At 46.8% G+C, this 20,590-nt stretch overlaps 1 protein-coding gene across 2 annotated transcripts in view; it reads left to right on the forward strand.

Moving 5' to 3' along the window:
- Nucleotides 1-20,590, forward strand: part of THOC1 (THO complex subunit 1) — a 467,835-nt gene that overhangs the window by 392,783 nt on the left and 54,462 nt on the right. For both annotated transcript variants that reach the window (XM_069219988.1, XM_069219989.1), the window contains exon 19: nucleotides 20,301-20,448. In XM_069219988.1, coding sequence (XP_069076089.1) covers nucleotides 20,301-20,448 — 148 coding nt within the window. The remainder of the gene's footprint in view (nucleotides 1-20,300; nucleotides 20,449-20,590) is intronic.

The raw sequence follows: 20,590 nt of genomic DNA on the forward strand, positions 1-20,590 counted from the left end.
CACCCCAGTGCCGCTCAGTGTGACCTGTTGGTGTTGTTCTGATCAGTGCCCAGTACTTAACAACATAGCTCCCTGAGATTGGCTGTGTAAGTTATTGTTAAACCTGTGTTTGCTGAAGTTTGATTTCCTCCACAGGATAACATTAAGAAGGACTCTGAAAATTACACTGATTTCTGTAACTGCAAAATGATTATGCTTAAAAGTTCCTACCTGAGTACGAAGTTCTTGGGTTTGAATCATAGAAAAATAATTATTTTTCTAAATTGACCTCGGATTTATTGAATGGGGGTGTCTCATTTATTGCCTCTGAGTACAGCAAATGCATAGCACTACCCTCTAATAAGCCTAACAGCTCGCCCACACTAGCTCAAAATAAAGCATTAGTCCTGTCTAATTTTGCCTCTGCAATACCAATTGGGGATCCACAGGACTCTGCACAGTGTACTTCATTTCCGTGCACTTTATAGAGAACCAGGCTCCTACACCATTATTCCCACACACTGGGATACGGTTGTACAAGTGCTGCCACAGGTCCCGGAGGAGACCCAGGCTGTACTCTCCCAAGCAATTGGTGATGCGAGAGAACGCAGCAAAGTTCACGGTGCGATGTGCACTGGACACGGCCGACTCATTGGGCAGAGCAGTTGCATTGACGGTGGCTCCAAGTCACCACACCTGGTTGAGGATGTCTGGCTTTTCGGGGATGTCCAATCCAATCTTAAGGACATATCCTTTGATGGCACCTGTATTTTCGGAGACAAAGCAGACTTGGTGCTCGCGTGCTTCAAGGATTCTTGTGCTACTCCACGTCCATAGGCCTCGCAGTGGCTCCTCGTCCCCCTCAGTCTATTTTTTGCCACTCCGTGGCTATGGAAGGGGTGCCCAACTGTGTCCGTTCCTGACCACCCACCGAGCCGCGCATGCTGCCTAGCCTATGTGTGGTGGGGATATGGGATCCATCGACTTCATGGATCAGTGAGCCAGTGGTCTCCTCCCTTGCCCACCCCCCAATCCCTGCCGCTGCTGCCGCCTCAAACCTTCATAGTCTGACTGTTCCCCCACCACGCTACCCCTCCGTCCATGCCACCATCCTACGATTAGAGGACAGAGCATCACTTGACACTTCAAGAGGAGATTATGGTTCTCTTGTCCAAGGGAACACTAGTGAGGGTCGCAGTGCCAGAAGTAGGTTGTGGTTGCTGCCCCCTACTTTCTGGTGTCCAGAAAGGAGAAGGGCCTCTGCCCTATCCTAGACCCTCAATCTCTATCTCAAGCAGAAGTTCAAAATGCTCACTGCGGCTCAGGTGCTCTCTCTGCCCTGGACCCAGGGACTGTATGGTAGCGTTGGACTTGCAGGACGATTACTTCCATATTCCCGTCCTGACTTCCCAGATGTTACTTGTGGTTCACCGTAGGCCATGAGCACTTTCAGTTCACCGTGCTCTCCTTTGTACGCCGCTCGGGTGTTCACCGAGGTGATGGTGGTGGTCGCAGCTCATCTGCGCAGATCAAGGGGTTCCAGTCTTCCCCTACCTTGATGACTGGCTGTTGAAGGCAGGCTCGCCCCAGGCTTTCGTTTCCCACCTCCAGACTATGGCAAATCTCCTGCGTTTGCTGAGGTTCACTACAAATGGCTCAAAGTCGCATCTGACTCCCTCTCAGATGCTCCCTTGCATCGGAGCTGTTCTGGATACAGTACAGTTTTGGGCTTATCCTCCCAAGCGCAGAGTCCAGGATATGCAGGCTATGATACCGATGTTTCAGCCTCTATCCTGGATTTTGGCGGGAATTAATTTGAAGCATCAGGGCCTCCTGCATCCTTCTAGTGACACATGCCAGATGGCGTATGCGGGCTCTGTAGTGGGACCTGACATTCCAGTGGGTGCAGCATCAGGGGAATCTCTCCGACATGGTCCAGATTTCAGAGGTAAGTGTGAAAAACCTGCAGTGGTGGCTAGCGAAGCACTATTGGGTCAGAGGCAGATCCCTCTCCCTTCCCCAACCAGATCTCTGGGAGACGTGGAGATCAGAGGTATCTGGTCTCCGGCAGATTCCAGACTCCACATCAGCCTGTTGGAACTCTGTGTGATCGGGCTAGCATTGAAAGCATTTCTTCCTTCTCTGAAGGGAAAGATGGTTCAGGTGTTCACAGACAGCACCGCTCTGTGTTACAGCAGCAAGCGGGGTGGGGTGGGGTCGTGGACCCTTCGCCAGGAGGCTCTGTGCCTCTGGACGTGCCTGGAACAGCAGGGCTTATCCCTGGTGGTTCAATAATTGGCGGGCTCGCCGAAAGCCAGAGAAAACAAACTAAGCTGATAATGTCTACTGGATCACGAATGGCGTCTCCATCCAGAGGTGGTGTGTGGTCTCTTTCAGCAGTTGGGAGAGCCTCGGTTAGATCTGTTTGCCTCCGAAGAGAACGCGCAATGTCAACATTTTTGCACATTGGAGTTTCCGAGGCGGCAATTGCTTGGAGAAGTCTCAAGTGGAACTCAGTCCTCCTGTACACCTTTCAGCCCATACCTCTTCTGCCCAGAGTTCTCAAGATGATCAAGATTGACCGGTCCCAACTAATCTTTGTGGCTCTGGACTGCGGAGGGAGATTCTGGTATCCCGAGCTGTTGAGCATGTCCATTGATTTTCTGATTATACTGCCTCTTCGGGGAAGGATCTTCTGTCATAGCTTGTCTAGTCTCTGCCTTCTTGCGTGGAGATTGAGTAGTGGCAGTTGAAGGCTTTTGACCTTCTGCCCGAAGTCTGTAATGTTATGTTGGCAGCCTGGTGTCCCGTCACCAAAACGGTATACGCCTGCCGATAGAAGAAATTTGTGGCATGGTCCATGGACAAGTCTTACCCCTTTTTGCCCCTCTCTCTGAGGTTCTGTTGTTTATGCTTTCTCTGGCCAAGTAGGGCTCTGCTACGGGCACTTTCAAAGGCTATTTGTCTGCTTTTTCAGTTTTTTTGATGTGCCTGATCAACCTTCTTTGTTTAAGTCCCCTATTGTAAATAGGTTAATTTACGGCCTTACACATGTTTCCTCCATCTCCATTAATCAGGCCCCAATGGGATTTGAATTTGATTTTGACCTTGCTGAAGTGTGCCTCTTTGAGCCTCTCCACAATTGTCCTTTCTGGCTTCTCACTTTGAAGACAGCTTTACTTATAGCCATTACATTACATTACTTCGTTCAAGGGGTTCTTTTATACCAAAAGCTGTTACGCCCTTTCATGTACACCAATCCATCACCTTGCCTACTTTTTACACACCTCTACATCCCTCTAAGTAAGAGGAGAGACTTCACCGTCTGGACCCAAAAAGAGCATTGGTGTTCTGCCTTTATCATATGAAATAGTTCTGGGTGTATGATCAACTCTGTCAGTTATGTGGCTATGAAGTAAGGTCAGGCTTTGCAGAAGCGATCTATCTCCAGATGGGTCGTTATTTGCATTAAGGTCTGCTACGCAGTGGCCAAAAAGCAACCTGCTGAGGTCTTGTGTGCTCATTCAGCTTGAGCCACAGCTGCGGCCACTACATTAGCACATGGAGTTCCAGTCCTTGACATCTGTCAGGAGGCAACTTGGGCATCCTTGCACATGTTCACCAAACACTATTGCCTGGACAGTCAGGTCCATAGGGACGGGTACTTTTTCCATTCGGTCCTGCAGGACTTTCTAGTACGAGCTTGGTTTGCAGACCCACCTCCAGGCATGGTATTGCTTAGGTATCTATTCAGGTAAGGAATCTGCAACGAGGAGTCTATCAGAGTAACAAGTTACTTACCTTCGATAATGCCTTATCTGGTAGAGATATATTCTATTTGCAGATTATTTACCCACCCTCCAATCCCCCTCATTCTGTAAACTGATTTCGAGGGGCATGACACCCCCCCCCCACCCCTTTTCCCCTTTCAGAGCCAAAGGCCCTCATTACGGCTTTGGCGTTTTTTTTTTCAAAGACCGCAGAAGCTGCTGTAGCCAGTGCGGGCGGTATGCTGGCCGCCCTATTAGGAGCTTTCCAATGGGCCAGCTGGCCAAAACAGCGTTTCTGCCTGCTGGCCCAGTGGAAAACTCACCACAACATTGACCATTGACACCAGCTCGTAATCAAGTCAGCAGCACCCGTCGCACATTTCACTGCCTGTAATTCGGGCAGTGAAAAGCACAACGGGGCTGTCCATGAAAAGGCTGGTGGAAAAGGGGACTAGTAATCCCTTGCGCAGCGCTGCTTGCAGTGCTACCCTGGCAGATTGCGACCACCAGGCTGTCGACAGGCAGTCTTAATCAGGGCCTTAGTTTTGACGCACAAGTAGTCAAGTGTGTTCTTCATGGCTCTGCTTTTCTGGCATGGAAAGTTCTGAAAAGAAACTGACATCACTTCGCTGGGGTGGCACCTATATAGGACCCGCATTGTCACACCTGGTGCAGATGATGACAGACACAGAGCCGACTGACACCACCACTCGGGGGTACTGTTCAGAAAATTCTCCAGATCAAGCTGACACCTGGGGGAAATTCAAAAGGTAAGTAATCTACTACTCGAATATGTCTCTATCAGATAAGTTGTTACTGAAGGTGAGTAACTTGTTCATTAAGCTTAATTTAACTACTCTTATGTAATCCAGTAGAACCACAGCAAAACAAGGAAAGCAAAACAGATAGTAAAGGTTTTTACAAAACAGTTACACTTCACTACCTAACACTATTGTTGTTGTTACTACTCCTAAGCCCTTTTTCGCATTTCACTTTTCAATTTCTCCTAAAAAAGGAATTTACTGCACAGCTTGTCTTAAAAATACATTGATTGTTTTTGTGTATGTGTTTACACAGGAAATCATATAAGAACGCTCTTCTACTGACCACTGAGTTTAACAGCTACATGTTGTTCAGTTAATGACACTCTTACGCTTACCCCTACTTGCACCTACCAGTGGTATAACCTTTTTCCTGTGAACAGAGAACATGCAGGGAAAAAACATACATTGTTGCGCTACCTTAGTTAAGAGATTGAGCTCAATCACATAATAGGCCTTTCAAACTCTTACTGATGTGCCACAGCTACACACCACATTCTACCAAGGGAACCTACCTTCACTACAGAAAAAAGGCAAGACAGCCCTGCCACATGAATTAACCACAAAACAATGTGGTAACTACAAGAACAATGTGCAAGTCAGCGTAGGCAAAGGAGACTGGTCTAGACCACGTGGTAGGGCATGGCACCCCAACCATTGCAATTGCTCATTTTTAAAATAAATGGCGAAAAAACAGAAAAATATGGTGAATCCGCTCCTACGATGGAGACTAATTGACCTGAAAAATGGGGCGTGGCAGAACATAATACAGCTATTGATCAAGACCCCAAAAATGTACAATCTCCCTCCGACCAGGGCAACCGAACTCACCACAGTAGGGCATGGCAACTCCTGAAAAAGTGTCTAATGATGACCTTTAAATGTGACAGAGGGGGGCAACCCTCCTTCACCACACGCACATACATTCAACGCTCATTACTTCAGTGTGCACCAGCACATAACATAACAGCAATGCAAATCATTCTTCAGTTACACTGAGTGATCCTTTACATCTGCCTATCATTCTGCTCAGTATAGTTTATTCACAGCAATGGATACAAACACACACATCTATTCAATGAAAAAACAAAAGGTGAGGATACGTTATGGTTAGGAAAACTTTATTAATAAATGGTATTCAAAACCAACTTGAACTATACAAACATTAGAATTTCAGTTATAGTTATAGCTTACAGTTATAATTTGCACCCCGATCAAAATTTACTATGACTCGCATACCTCTGTACACAGTGTTGTTAACTCTCTGGCCAGACTACATGAATTATTACCTTTGCCTTCCCCATGCAAAGCTTATACCCTTTAATTTTACAACACTTAGACCATGTTAAACCAAAGCATTCTTAGCACCACTCATGACATCTCAAATTACATTGCTTATGAGAACAATGTGCATGGTAACGGGTTTGATCCGCTAGGCATCAAACATACATATGAAAGAGAGGGGTGGGCTCAGGGAAGAACCTTGTGGGACCTTGTGAAAGAGTAGAAATGGGCAAGATATACTGCTTGGACATGGTTGGACAGACTATTTAATCCATTAAATAACACTTCCTTGAGGGCATGCCTTCCAATAAATGATTAATCAATAGAACATGCAAAATTGTATTGAAGGCGTTAGGTTCCAATGCCAGATGTATTCGGAACCACCAATATCTAAAAGTCATCAAGCAACAATACTAAAGGCAGTCTGTAGGAAGTTGGCTCTGTATGTGCTATTTCAAAGTAAGGAATAGCATGCACAGAGTCCAAGGGTTCCCCTTAGAGGTAAAATAGTGGTAAAAAGAGATAATACTAATGCTCTATTTTTGTGGTAGTGTGGTCGAGCAGTAGGCTTATCCAAGGAGTAGTGTTAAGCATTTGTTGTACATACACATAGACAATAAATGACGTACACACACTCAGAGACAAATCCAGCCAATAGGTTTTGTATAGAAAAATATCTTTTCTTAGTTTATTTTAAGAACCACAGGTTCAAATTTAACATGTAATATCTTGTTTGAAAGGTATTGTAGGTAAGTACATTAGGAACTTTGAATCATTTCAATTGCATGTATACTTTTCAAGTTATTCACAAATAGCTATTTTAAAAGTGGACACAGTGCAATTTTCACAGTTCCTGGGGGAGGTAAGTTTTTGTTAGTTTTACCAGGTAAGTAAGACACTTACAGGGTTCAGTTCTTGGTCCAAGGTAGCCCACCGTTGGGGGTTCAGAGCAACCCCAAAGTTACCACACCAGCAGCTCAGGGCCGGTCAGGTGCAGAGTTCAAAGTGGTGCCCAAAACGCATAGGCTTCAATGGAGAGAAGGGGGTGCCCCGGTTCCAGTCTGCCAGCAGGTAAGTACCCGCGTCTTCGGAGGGCAGACCAGGGGGGTTTTGTAGGGCACCGGGGGGGACACAAGCCCACACAGAAATTTCACCCTCAGCGGCGTGCAGTGTTAGAACAAGCGTCGGGTTCGCAATGGAAGTCAATGAGAGATCAAGGGATCTCTTCAGCGCTGCAGGCAGGCAAGGGGGGGGCTTCCTCGGGGAAACCTCCACTTGGGCAGGGGAGAGGGACTCCTGGGGGTCACTTCTGCAGTGAACGTCCGGTCCTTCAGGTCCTGGGGGCTGCAGGTGCAGGGTCTTTTCCAGGCGTCGGGACTTAGGTTTCAGAGAGTCGCGGTCAGGGGAAGCCTCGGGATTCCCTCTGCAGGCGGCGCTGTGGGGGCTCAGGGGGGACAGGTTTTGGTACTCACAGTCGTAGAGTAGTCCGGGGGTCCTCCCTGAGGTGTTGGTTCTCCACCAGCCGAGTCGGGGTCGCCGGGTGCAGTGTTGCAAGTCTCACGCCTCTTGCGGGGAGTTGGAGGGTTCTTTAAAGCTGCTTCTTGAAACAAAGTTGCAGTCTTTTTGGAGCAGGTCCGCTGTCCTCGGGAGTTTCTTGTCGTCGTCGAAGCAGGGCAGTCCTCAGAGGATTCAGAGGTCGCTGGTCCCTTTGGAAGGCGTCGCTGGAGCAGAGTTCTTTGGAAGGCAGGAGACAGGCCGGTGAGTTTCTGGAGCCAAGGCAGTTGTTGTCTTCTGGTCTTCCTCCGCAGGGGTTTTTCAGCTAGGCAGTCCTTCTTCTTGTTGTTGCAGGAATCTAATTTCTAGGTTCAGGGAGAGCCCTTAAATACTAAATTTAAGGGCGTGTTTAGGTCTGGGGGGTTAGTAGCCAATGGCTACTAACCCTGAGGGTGAGTACACCCTCTTTGTGCCTCCTCCCAAGGGGAGGGGGTCACATCCCTAATCCTATTGGGGGAATCCTCCATCTGCAAGATGGAGGATTTCTAAAAGTTAGAGTCACCTCAGCTCAGGACACCTTAGGGGCTGTCCTGACTGGCCAGTGACTCCTCCTTGTTGCTTTCTTTGTTCCCTCCAGCCTTGCCGCCAAAAGTGGGGGCCGTGGCCGGAGGGGGCGGGCAACTCCACTAAGCTGGAGTGCCCTGCTGTGCTGTGACAAAGGGGTGAGCCTTTGAGGCTCACCTCCAGGTGTTACAGCTCCTGCCTGGGGGAGGTGTTAGCATCTCCACCCAGTGCAGGCTTTGTTACTGGCCTCAGAGTGACAAAGGCACTCTCCCCATGGGGCCAGCAACATGTCTCTAGTGTGGCAGGCTGCTGGAACCAGTCAGCCTACACAGATAGTTGGTTAAGTTTCAGGGGGCACCTCTAAGGTGCCCTCTGTGGTGTATTTTACAATAAAATGTACACTGGCATCCGTGTGCATTTATTGTGCTGAGAAGTTTGATACCAAACTTCCCAGTTTTCAGTGTAGCCATTATGGTGCTGTGGAGTTCGTGTAAAACAGACTCCCAGACCATATACTCTTATGGCTACCCTGCACTTACAATGTCTAAGGTTTTGCTTAGACACTGTAGGGGCACAGTGCTCATGCACTGGTACCCTCACCTATGGTATAGTGCACCCTGCCTTAGGGCTGAAAGGCCTGCTAGAGGGGTGTCTTACCTATACTGCATAGGCAGTGAGAGGCTGGCATGGCACCCTGAGGGGAGTGCCATGTCGACTTACTCATTTTGTTCTCACTAGCACACACAAGCTGGTAAGCAGTGTGTCTGTGCTGAGTGAGGGGTCTCTAGGGTGGCATAATACATGCTGCAGCCCTTAGAGACCTTCCCTGGCATCAGGGCCCTTGGTACCAGAGGTACCAGTTACAAGGGACTTATCTGGATGCCAGGGTGTGCCAATTGTGGAATCAAAAGTACAGGTTAGGGAAAGAACACTGGTGCTGGGGCCTGGTTAGCAGGCCTCAGCACACTTTCAATTCAAAACATAGCATCAGCAAAGGCAAAAAGTCAGGGGGTAACCATGCCAAGGAGGCATTTCCTTACACAACCCCCCCCCCCAAACGAAAGAGGATGAGACTAACCTTTCCCAAGAGAGTCTTCATTTTCTAAGTGGAAGAACCTGGAAAGGCCATCTGCATTGGCATGGGCAGTCCCAGGTCTGTGTTCCACTACAAAGTCCATTCCCTGTAGGGAGATGGACCACCTCAACAGTTTTGGATTTTCACCTTTCATTTGCATCAGCCATCTGAGAGGTCTGTGGTCAGTCTGAACTAGGAAGTGAGTACCAAAGAGGTATGGTCTCAGCTTCTTCAGGGACCAAACCACAGCAAAGGCCTCCCTCTCAATGGCACTCCAACGCTGCTCCCTGGGGAGTAACCTCCTGCTAATGAAAGCAACAGGCTGGTCAAGGCCATCATCATTTGTTTGGGACAAAACTGCCCCTATCCCATGTTCAGAGGCATCTGTTTGCACAATGAATTGCTTGGAGTAATCTGGAGCTTTTAGAACTGGTGCTGTGCACATAGCTTGCTTCAGGGTGTCAAAGGCCTGTTGGCATTCTACAGTCCAGTTTACTTTCTTGGGCATTTTCTTGGAGGTGAGTTCTGTGAGGGCTGTCACAATGGATCCATATCCCTTCACAAACCTCCTATAGTACCCAGTCAAGCCAAGGAATGCCCTGACTTGAGTCTGGGTTTTTGGAGCTACCCAGTCCAGAATAGTCTGGATCTTGGGTTGGAGTGGCTGAACTTGGCCTCCACCTACAAGGTGTCCCAAGTAAACCACAGTTCCCTGCCCTATCTGGCATTTGGATGCCTTGATAGAGAGGCCTGCAGTTTGCAGGGCCTTCAGAACCTTCTTCAGGTGGACCAGGTGATCCTGCCAGGTGGAGCTGAAGACAGCAATATCATCAAGATAAGCTGCACTAAAGGATTCCAACCCAGCAAGGACTTGATTCACCAACCTTTGGAAGGTGGCAGGGGCATTCTTTAAACCAAAGGGCATAACAGTGAACTGATAATGCCCATCAGGTGTGGAGAATGCTGTCTTTTCTTTTGCTCCAGGGGCCATTTTGATTTGCCAGTACCCTGCTGTTAAGTCAAAGGTACTTAAGAATTTGGCAGCCCCTAATTTGTCTATTAGCTCATCAGCTCTAGGAATGGGATGAGCATCTGTCTTGGTGACAGAGTTGAGACCTCTGTAGTCCACACAAAACTTCATCTCTCTCTTTCCTTCTTTGGTGTGAGGTTTGGGGACTAAGACCACTGGGCTAGCCCAGGGGCTGTCAGAGTACTCCATTACTCCCAATTCCAGCATCTTGTGGACTTCCACCTTGATGCTTTCCTTAACTTGGTCAGACTGTCTAAATATTTTGTTTTTGACAGGCATGCTGTCTCCTGTGTCCACATCATGGGTACACAGGTGTGTCTGACCAGGGGTTAGGGAAAAGAGTTCAGCAAACTGCTGCAGGACCTTCCTGCAGTCAGACTGCTGTTGGCTAGAGAGGGTGTCTGAGTAGATCACTCCATCTACTGAGCCATCTTTAGGGTCTGATGAGAGGAGATCAGGGAGAGGTTCACTCTCAGCTTCCTGGTCCTCATCTGTTACCATCAACAGATTTACATCAGCCCTGTCATGGAAGAGCTTAAGGCGGTTCACATGGATCACCCTCTTGGGGCTCCTGCTTGTGCCCAGGTCTACCAGGTAGGTGACCTGACTCTTCCTTTCTAGTACTGGGTAAGGGCCACTCCATTTGTCCTGGAGTGCCCTGGGAGCCACAGGCTCCAGAACCCAGACTTTCTGCCCTGGTTGAAATTCCACCAGTGCAGCCTTTTGGTCATACCACAACTTCTGGAGTTGTTGGCTGGCCTCAAGGTTTTTACTTGCCTTTTCCATGTACTCTGCCATCCTTGAGCGAAGGCCAAGTACATAGTCCACTATGTCTTGTTTAGGCTCATGAAGAGGTCTCTCCCAGCCTTCTTTAACAAGAGCAAGTGGTCCCCTTACAAGGTGGCCAAACAGAAGTTCAAAGGGTGAGAATCCTACTCTCTTCTGAGGCACCTCTCTGTAAGCGAAAAGCAGACATGGCAAGAGGACATCCCATCTCCTTTTGAGTTTTTCTGGGAGCCCCATGATCATGCCCTTTAATGTCTTGTTGAATCTCTCAACAAGGCCATTAGTTTGTGGATGATAGGGTGTAGTGAATTTGTAAGTCACTCCACACTCATTCCACATGTGTTTTAGGTATGCTGACATGAAGTTGGTACCTCTGTCAGACACCACCTCCTTAGGGAAACCTACTCTGGTAAAGATACCAATGAGGGCCTTGGCTACTGCAGGGGCAGTAGTCGACCTAAGGGGAATAGCTTCAGGATACCTAGTAGCATGATCCACTACTACTAGGATGTACATATTTCCTGAGGCTGTGGGAGGTTCTAGTGGACCAACTATGTCCACACCCACTCTTTCAAAGGGGACCCCCACCACTGGAAGTGGAATGAGGGGGGCCTTTGGGTGCCCACCTGTCTTACCACTGGATTGACAGGTGGGGCAGGAGAGGCAAAACTCCTTAACCTTCTGGGACATATTGGGCCAGTAGAAGTGGTTGACTAACCTCTCCCACGTCTTGGTTTGTCCCAAATGCCCAGCAAGGGGAATATCATGGGCTAAGGTCAGAATAAACTCTCTGAAACCCTGAGGCACTACCACTCTCCTAGTGGCACCAGGTTTGGGATCTCTTGCCTCAGTGTACAGGAGTCCATCTTCCCAATAGACCCTATGTGTTCCATTTTCTTGCCTTTGGACTCTTCAGCAGCTTGCTGCCTAAGGCCTTCAAGAGAGGGACAGGTTTCTTGTCCCTTACACAACTCTTCCCTTGAGGGTCCCCCTGGGCCCAAGAGCTCAACCTGATAAGGTTCCAGCTCCATAGGCTCAGTTCCCTCAGAGGGCAGAACTTCTTCCTGAGAAGAGAGCTTCCCTTTTTGGTGTTGTGTTGCAGCTGGTTTCCCAGCTGACTTTCCTTTTCTCTTGGTAGGCTGGGCCATTTTTCCAGACTCCAGCTCTACTTTTTCACCCTGTGCCTTGCACTGTGCCCTAGTCTTGACACACACCAGTTCAGGGATACCCAGCATGGCTGCATGGGTTTTCAGTTCTACCTGAGCCCATGCTGAGGACTCCAGGTCATTTCCAAGCAAACAGTCTACTGGGATATTTGAGGAGACCACCACCTGTTTCAGGCCATTGACCCCTCCCCACTCTAAAGTTACCATTGCCATGGGATGTACTTTAGTCTGATTGTCAGCATTGGTGACTGGATAGGTTTGTCCAGTCAGGTATTGGCCAGGGGAAACCAGTTTCTCTGTCACCATGGTGACACTGGCACCTGTATCCCTCAGGCCCTCTACACTTGTCCCATTAATTAAGAGCTGCTGCCTGTATTTTTGCATGTTAGGGGGCCAGGCAGCCAGTGTGGCTAAATCCACCCCACCCTCAGAGACTAATGTAGCTTCAGTGTGACACCTGATTTGCTCTGGGCACACTGTTGATCCCACTTGGAGACTGGCCATTCCAGTTTTAGCTGGATGGGAGTTAGAAGTGGTATCTTTCTTGGGACAGGCCTTGTCTCCATTTTGGTGTCCAGACTGACTACAGTTTCGACACCAGGCCTTTTTGGGATCAAAGTTTTTACCCTTGTACCCAGGATTGTTTTGTGAAGAGGCTCTGGGCCCACCCTCCTGTGCAGGTTTTTGGGGGCCTGTAGAAGACTCTTTACTATTTTTATTTTTGGCTGTCTCACCACCTTTCCCCTGGGGAGGTTTTGTGACCCCTTTCTTTTGGTCACCCCCTGTGGAAGTTTTGGACACCCTAGTCTTGACCCAATGGTCCGCCTTCTTTCCCAGTTCTTGGGGAGAAATTGGTCCTAGGTCCACCAGATGCTGATGCAGTTTATCATTGAAACAATTACTTAATAGGTGTTCTTTCACAAATAAATTGTACAGCCCATCATAATCATTTACACCATTTCCTTGAATCCAACCATCTAGTGTTTTTACTGAGTAGTCTACAAAGTCAACCCAGGTCTGGCTCGAGGATTTTTGAGCCCCCCTGAATCTAATCCTATACTCCTCAGTGGAGAATCCAAAGCCCTCAATCAGGGTACCCTTCATGAGGTCATAAGATTCTGCATCTTTTTTAGAGAGTGTGAGGAGTCTATCCTTACACTTTCCTGTGAACATTTCCCAAAGGAGAGCACCCCAGTGAGATTTGTTCACTTTTCTGGTTTCACAAGCCCTCTCAAAAGCTGTGAACCATTTGGTGATATCATCACCATCTTCATATTTAGTTACAATCCCTTTGGGGATTTTCAACATGTCAGGAGAATCTCTGACCCTAGTTATGTTGCTGCCACCATTGATGGGTCCTAGGCCCATCTCTTGTCTTTCCCTTTCTATGGCTAGGATCTGTTTTTCCAAAGCCAATGTTTTGGCCATCCTGGCTAACTGGATGTCCTCTTCACTGGAGTTATCCTCAGTGATTTCAGAGAGGTTGGACCCTCCTGTGAGGGAGCCAGCATCTCTGACTATTATTTTTGGAGTCAGGGCTTAAGAAGCCCTGTTCTCCCTAGATAGGACTGGTGGAGGGGATTCTTCCTCCAGTTCACTATCATCTTCCTCTGTGTTATCCACAGAGGGGTTGGCTCTATCATACTCTGCCAACAGCTCCTGGAGCTGTGCTTTGGTAGGTCTGGAGCCCATTGTTATTTTTCTTATGTTACAGAGTGACCTTAGCTCTCTCATCTGGAGATGGAGGTAAGGTGTGGTGTCGAGTTCCACCACATTCACATCTGTGCTAGACATTATGCTTCTAAAAGTTGGAATACTTTTTAAGAAACTAAAACTGGTTCTAGAATCTAATTCAAACTTTTACAAACTTTTAAACTCTAAAAGAAATGCTAACAGGGACTAACACAAGGCCCTAGCAGGACTTTAAAGAATTTAGAAAACTTTTCAAATTGCAAAAATCAATTTCTAATGACAATTTTGGAATTTGTCGTGTGATCAGGTATTGGCTGAGTAGTCCAGCAAATGCAAAGTCTTGTACCCCACCGCTGATCCACCAATGTAGGAAGTTGGCTCTGTATGTGCTATTTTAAAGTAAGGAATAGCATGCACAGAGTCCAAGGGTTCCCCTTAGAGGTAAAATAGTGGTAAAAAGAGATAATACTAATGCTCTATTTTTGTGGTAGTGTGGTCGAGCAGTAGGCTTATCCAAGGAGTAGTGTTAAGCATTTGTTGTACATACACATAGACAATAAATGACGTACACACACTCAGAGACAAATCCAGCCAATAGGTTTTGTATAGAAAAATATCTTTTCTTAGTTTATTTTAAGAACCACAGGTTCAAATTTAACATGTAATATCTTGTTTGAAAGGTATTGTAGGTAAGTACATTAGGAACTTTGAATCATTTCAATTGCATGTATACTTTTCAAGTTATTCACAAATAGCTATTTTAAAAGTGGACACAGTGCAATTTTCACAGTTCCTGGGGGAGGTAAGTTTTTGTTAGTTTTACCAGGTAAGTAAGACACTTACAGGGTTCAGTTCTTGGTCCAAGGTAGCCCACCGTTGGGGGTTCAGAGCAACCCCAAAGTTACCACACCAGCAGCTCAGGGCCGGTCAGGTGCAGAGTTCAAAGTGGTGCCCAAAACGCATAGGCTTCAATGGAGAGAAGGGGGTGCCCCGGTTCCAGTCTGCCAGCAGGTAAGTACCCGCGTCTTCGGAGGGCAGACCAGGGGGGTTTTGTAGGGCACCGGGGGGGACACAAGCCCACACAGAAATTTCACCCTCAGCGGCGCGGGGGCGGCCGGGTGCAGTGTTAGAACAAGCGTCGGGTTTGCAATGGAAGTCAATGAGAGATCAAGGGATCTCTTCAGCGCTGCAGGCAGGCAAGGGGGGGGCTTCCTCGGGGAAACCTCCACTTGGGCAGGGGAGAGGGACTCCTGGGGGTCACTTCTGCAGTGAACGTCCGGTCCTTCAGGTCCTGGGGGCTGCAGGTGCAGGGTCTTTTCCAGGCGTCGGGACTTAGGTTTCAGAGAGTCGCGGTCAGGGGAAGCCTCGGGATTCCCTCTGCAGGCGGCGCTGTGGGGGCTCAGGGGGGACAGGTTTTGGTACTCACAGTCGTAGAGTAGTCCGGGGGTCCTCCCTGAGGTGTTGGTTCTCCACCAGCCGAGTCGGGGTCGCCGGGTGCAGTGTTGCAAGTCTCACGCTTCTTGCGGGGAGATTGCAGGGTTCTTTAAAGCTGCTCCTTTGGATAAAGTTGCAGTCTTTTTGGAGCAGGTCCGCTGTCCTCGGGAGTTTCTTGTCGTCGTCGAAGCAGGGCAGTCCTCAGAGGATTCAGAGGTCGCTGGTCCCTTTGGAAGGCGTCGCTGGAGCAGAGTTCTTTGGAAGGCAGGAGACAGGCCGGTGAGTTTCTGGAGCCAAGGCAGTTGTTGTCTTCTGGTCTTCCTCTGCAGGGGTTTTTCAGCTAGGCAGTCCTTCTTCTTCTTCTTGTTGCAGGAATCTAATTTCTAGGTTCAGGGAGAGCCCTTAAATACTAAATTTAAGGGCGTGTTTAGGTCTGGGGGGTTAGTAGCCAATGGCTACTAACCCTGAGGGTGAGTACACCCTCTTTGTGCCTCCTCCCAAGGGGAGGGGGTCACATCCCTAATCCTATTGGGGGAATCCTCCATCTGCAAGATGGAGGATTTCTAAAAGTTAGAGTCACCTCAGCTCAGGACACCTTAGGGGCTGTCCGGTTTCAGGCGCGCGGCAGGGGGCAGGTTCCCGGACGGACTGAGGATCGATAAAAATTCGTTTTTCTTGGTTGATGCTAGCGCAGACCTATGGAGCTCAATCTCTAATATGGGATGGGCGACTATACTGACCGACTGACTCAGACATACTCTGTCTTCTACACTGTAAGTGACTTGATGTGCACTTGATAAATTACTGACACATAGGAGAAGTAGTTTAATAATCAAAGGCTTTTTTGTGGGTCCTGAAGAAGCGTCACCGGATCACTTAATGACCAAACATAGACGCGAAACATGTTGACCATATGGGATTAGGCGAACTACCTTCCTAGACTATAGAGTGTAACGGTACATTATTTCCAGTGACACTCTAATATATATTTTTTGCTTTTAATCTTGGCCTGAACCCAATTTCTATCACATTAAAATAGTGGCTCAGGTTCAGAGCCAATTTTAGAGTTTTGTCTCTTTTTCTATACTCTCCGTTTCTGATTCAGTTTCTTTCCCAGACCCTTGTTGTTAGCAATTTTATAACGGTTGAGTGCCACCCAGAATGTTGGGTGGCCCGCCAGGCATTGCAGCACCAGTCTGGCGAGGAGTGAGCCCGATGATGATACCTGTCACCCAAATGGGTGGTTGAGGGCCCTCCTAGGATTACTCAGTACAGTTTCGCCATTTCCAAACTGGATCATTTTCTTTATGTCTCTCCTTTGTGGAACAGTGCACCTGTTTTGATATTATAGCTGTCCTGACTGGCCAGTGACTCCTCCTTGTTGCTTTCTTTGTTCCCTCCAGCCTTGCCGCCAAAAGTGGGGGCCGTGGCCGGAGGGGGCGGGCAACTCCACTAAGCTGGAGTGCCCTGCTGTGCTGTGACAAAGGGGTGAGCCTTTGAGGCTCACCGCCAGGTGTTACAGCTCCTGCCTGGGGGAGGTGTTAGCATCTCCACCCAGTGCAGGCTTTGTTACTGGCCTCAGAGTGACAAAGGCACTCTCCCCATGGGGCCAGCAACATGTCTCTAGTGTGGCAGGCTGCTGGAACCAGTCAGCCTACACAGATAGTCGGTTAAGTTTCAGGGGGCACCTCTAAGGTGCTCTCTGTGGTGTATTTTACAATAAAATGTACACTGGCATCAGTGTGCATTTATTGTGCTGAGAAGTTTGATACCAAACTTCCCAGTTTTCAGTGTAGCCATTATGGTGCTGTGGAGTTCGTGTAAAACAGACTCCCAGACCATATACTCTTATGGCTACCCTGCACTTACAATGTCTAAGGTTTTGCTTAGACACTGTAGGGGCACAGTGCTCATGCACTGGTACCCTCACCTATGGTATAGTGCACCCTGCCTTAGGGCTGTAAGGCCTGCTAGAGGGGTGTCTTACCTATACTGCATAGGCAGTGAGAGGCTGGCATGGCACCCTGAGGGGAGTGCCATGTCGACTTACTCATTTTGTTCTCACTAGCACACACAAGCTGGTAAGCAGTGTGTCTGTGCTGAGTGAGGGGTCTCTAGGGTGGCATAATACATGCTGCAGCCCTTAGAGACCTTCCCTGGCATCAGGGCCCTTGGTACCAGAGGTACCAGTTACAAGGGACTTATCTGGATGCCAGGGTGTGCCAATTGTGGAATCAAAAGTACAGGTTAGGGAAAGAACACTGGTGCTGGGGCCTGGTTAGCAGGCCTCAGCACACTTTCAATTCAAAACATAGCATCAGCAAAGGCAAAAAGTCAGGGGGTAACCATGCCAAGGAGGCATTTCCTTACACAGTCTCACTGCTTGTTCCAAGGAGCAGAAGCTGTACCAATGGATTTATTGTAGTTGTTCTAGAGTGCCTCATTCATCACTAGAACACCTAATCTCCGGAAGTGGGAATGACAGAGAGGCAGAGGAAAAATAAGTCAAGCAGTCCTTAGAGAACTTAATGGGATAAAGGTGTAAACTCTTTAAGAGTAGGCTTGTTTCCCTCAACAGGGAAATAAGATCACAATCTAGGTTGTCATATAAGAGGGGAGGAAGGGGTTACAGATTGATAAAGAAATACTATAAATGAAAAAGTCTGAAGGAATATTGCAAAGATCTCTCGGAGGCAATAGCGCCTGATGAAGAAAGATTGCGAGCCAACCTGGTTCTGCACATAGACGGTATACTACATAGTCCCATGATTTAACCCCAGCCCTCTCCTCACGTCATCACCAGGCTAGATTGTCTATTGATTACATATACTGCTTTAAATGTCTATTCAATACATATACTGCTTTAGAAATTTCCTCCCCTCACTTCACCTGATACGCAAGTCTTTACAGATCCTAAAAATAAATCTTCATGTTCCACGGTTGACATGTTTCATTCATATAGTATCTTGTAGATCTCTTTTAGGCCTTTCATGTAAGCTTTCAATAAGCCCAGTTTGGTTACCTTTTGTGTATATATTCTGTTTGTTCGAAACGCACCATAAAGAAATATTTTCAGGGGTGTGGAATTTAATAAAATATCTACTTGTCCGTGGAACAGATTGCTTCTTAAATCTACTTGTCCTGTAAAAAAAAAATTTGCTTGCCCATTTGTTGCCATGTAGTGCAGTGACAAATTATGGCAGCAATCCCATTATGTAAGCATTCTGATAACAGCCTCTCTGATTATGCCAGGGCCACTACTATAGTGGGGCTTGAATACTTGCAGTTTCAATCCCTACTATAGCAATTTCCTTATTTTTCCACCTTTCTGCAGATCTACATACTGGGGCTGGAGGAAGAAGCAGTAGTTCCAGGGCTGGAATGCCTTTGAGTCTTCAGACCTACTAACTTGCATGTTTTAAAGATTTTCACCAGCTCTTCCCTAATCTTTTCACATAATGAGAAAGGTTAAGTTTACTCCTGACAATAGCAGAAGTAGAGGTTCTTCCAGCATTGGGGGAAAAATGTGGTTGGAGGGAAAGTGAACTTGTAAATGCTCAATATATTTTCACATGAGTAAATCTACACATGCATATTTGCTCGTGCTAAAATACAGTTAACAAATATTTTCTAGCAGTAAGATTTCCTGGTCTACTTCTGTAAATTCTTGCACATTCATGAACGCCACTAATTCAAAGACCTATCTCATAGGTGCACTTTTGTGCCTTTTTTAAAGAATTGGGTCTCTAATTAGGTTTGGTGTTAACAAAGACCTTTTGTTTTTATTAAAATTCTATTTCTCTTTCTCTATCAATCAGCTGGCTTTACTATGAATGATCACACTCTACTCTTCCACAAGGGGCATATTGGCACACAAAGTAGTTTTGTTCAGTGCCAGGAACTACTGTGGCAATCCACGGCGTAATAAAATTGGAGTGGGGGCCTCCTACAAAGAATAAGGAGGCCCCCCTGCAAAAATATGGCGGGGGACCCCTCCAGAATCACTCAGGAGAGGTGCTTTTGCTAAGAGCGCCACCTGTAGTGGGGCTGCAGAGCCTTTGTTGCGCCACTGGTGGCAATGTGTGCTTTTTATGAACAAAAGCTTTTTTTTCTTTTTGCCAGTGTTTGTTACAATGGTAAGGGCGTACAGCTCTCACAACAATAAAGTGTTACAAAAGCAATGTCAAAACAAGACATGCATTGACGAAACCAAAAGTATCACAAATATGTTGGATCGCTTGGCTTTGCCAGTGCTTGATTATTTTCATGCTTCCTATAACCTTGTTGAAAATGGTTACACTGATTTTCCATTAGGAATATTTTTGGAAATACTAGCATGCATCAACACATTTTATTAAATGATGCTTCAGAGAAATATCACCTAAAATATCATTATAGCGAAACATTTTTCTTCCTACGTCCATTTTTTTTCTGAACATTTTATTTTGAAAGCAAAAACTCATGACTCTTGCCTACAAGCTTCTGCAAATATTTGCATCTAATAAGAGAGCATTCTGAGAACATTATATTTAGCGTCATATTGTTAAACTTCAAACGTGTGTGCACTTTTAATTTTTGTATTGATTTTTTTTTTTTACTGGAACCACTGTCAGTTATGCACTGTGATCTTAAAACGTGTATTTACAGTGCTCACCCTGATAATGAAGGATTTTTATGAATGAACCATAAATACAAGTTCGAACAACATTAACATATCGGCACACATTACCTCAACTGCAGCCAATTCCCTTCTGTGTAAACTGGCAGCCAAAGGGTTTGTGCTGCCGGGGGTTGAGCTTACTTGTCCCAAGGACAAAATAAACCTGAAAACATGTTACCCTTGCCCCCAAACAATATGTCCCAGGCGTCGGGCTATTGGAATTCACTGATGACAAATGAGCTCTAATGGTGTAAAGTTACACCTAGGTGTAGAAGTAAACATACGAGAGTTAACATACGTGTGCATGTTTCACTTTGTGAATATGCCAAAAATATTTAAACATCCTAGAATTTAATAGATTGTCTAAAACTAAAATATACTATTTTCTCCAAGTCGTGGATTACTTTGCTAGACTGTACTGCATAGGTTAGTAACACAAATAGTATTTGTTGTTGTCTATTTGTAATGCTTTAAATTTCCTTATTATACCTAGCTGTCCTTTAGGTTAATAAGCACATTATGAATACTAGCTTTTTCTTTTAAAGGGTGGTGAAAAACTCAAATTATGGATGGAGAGCATTAAGATTATTGGCTCGCCGAAGTCCCCATTTCTTCCAGCCGACCAACCAGCAGTTTAAGAGCTTACCAGACTATCTTGAAAACATGGTCATAAAATTGGCAAAGGAGTTACCTGTAAGTATGGTTTTCTCAGTGTTGTCTCTTGGTGTTTGTTTGTCCTATCAAATTCCTTACACATATTGTAGGCCTGAAAACTGTCATTGATGGAGGCACTCCAGTACGAGGATATGCATATGTATTCAGCCAATTTCATGTC

The sequence above is a fragment of the Pleurodeles waltl genome, chromosome 2_2, assembly GCF_031143425.1.
Source record: "Pleurodeles waltl isolate 20211129_DDA chromosome 2_2, aPleWal1.hap1.20221129, whole genome shotgun sequence".
NCBI classification, from domain to species: domain Eukaryota; kingdom Metazoa; phylum Chordata; class Amphibia; order Caudata; family Salamandridae; genus Pleurodeles; species Pleurodeles waltl.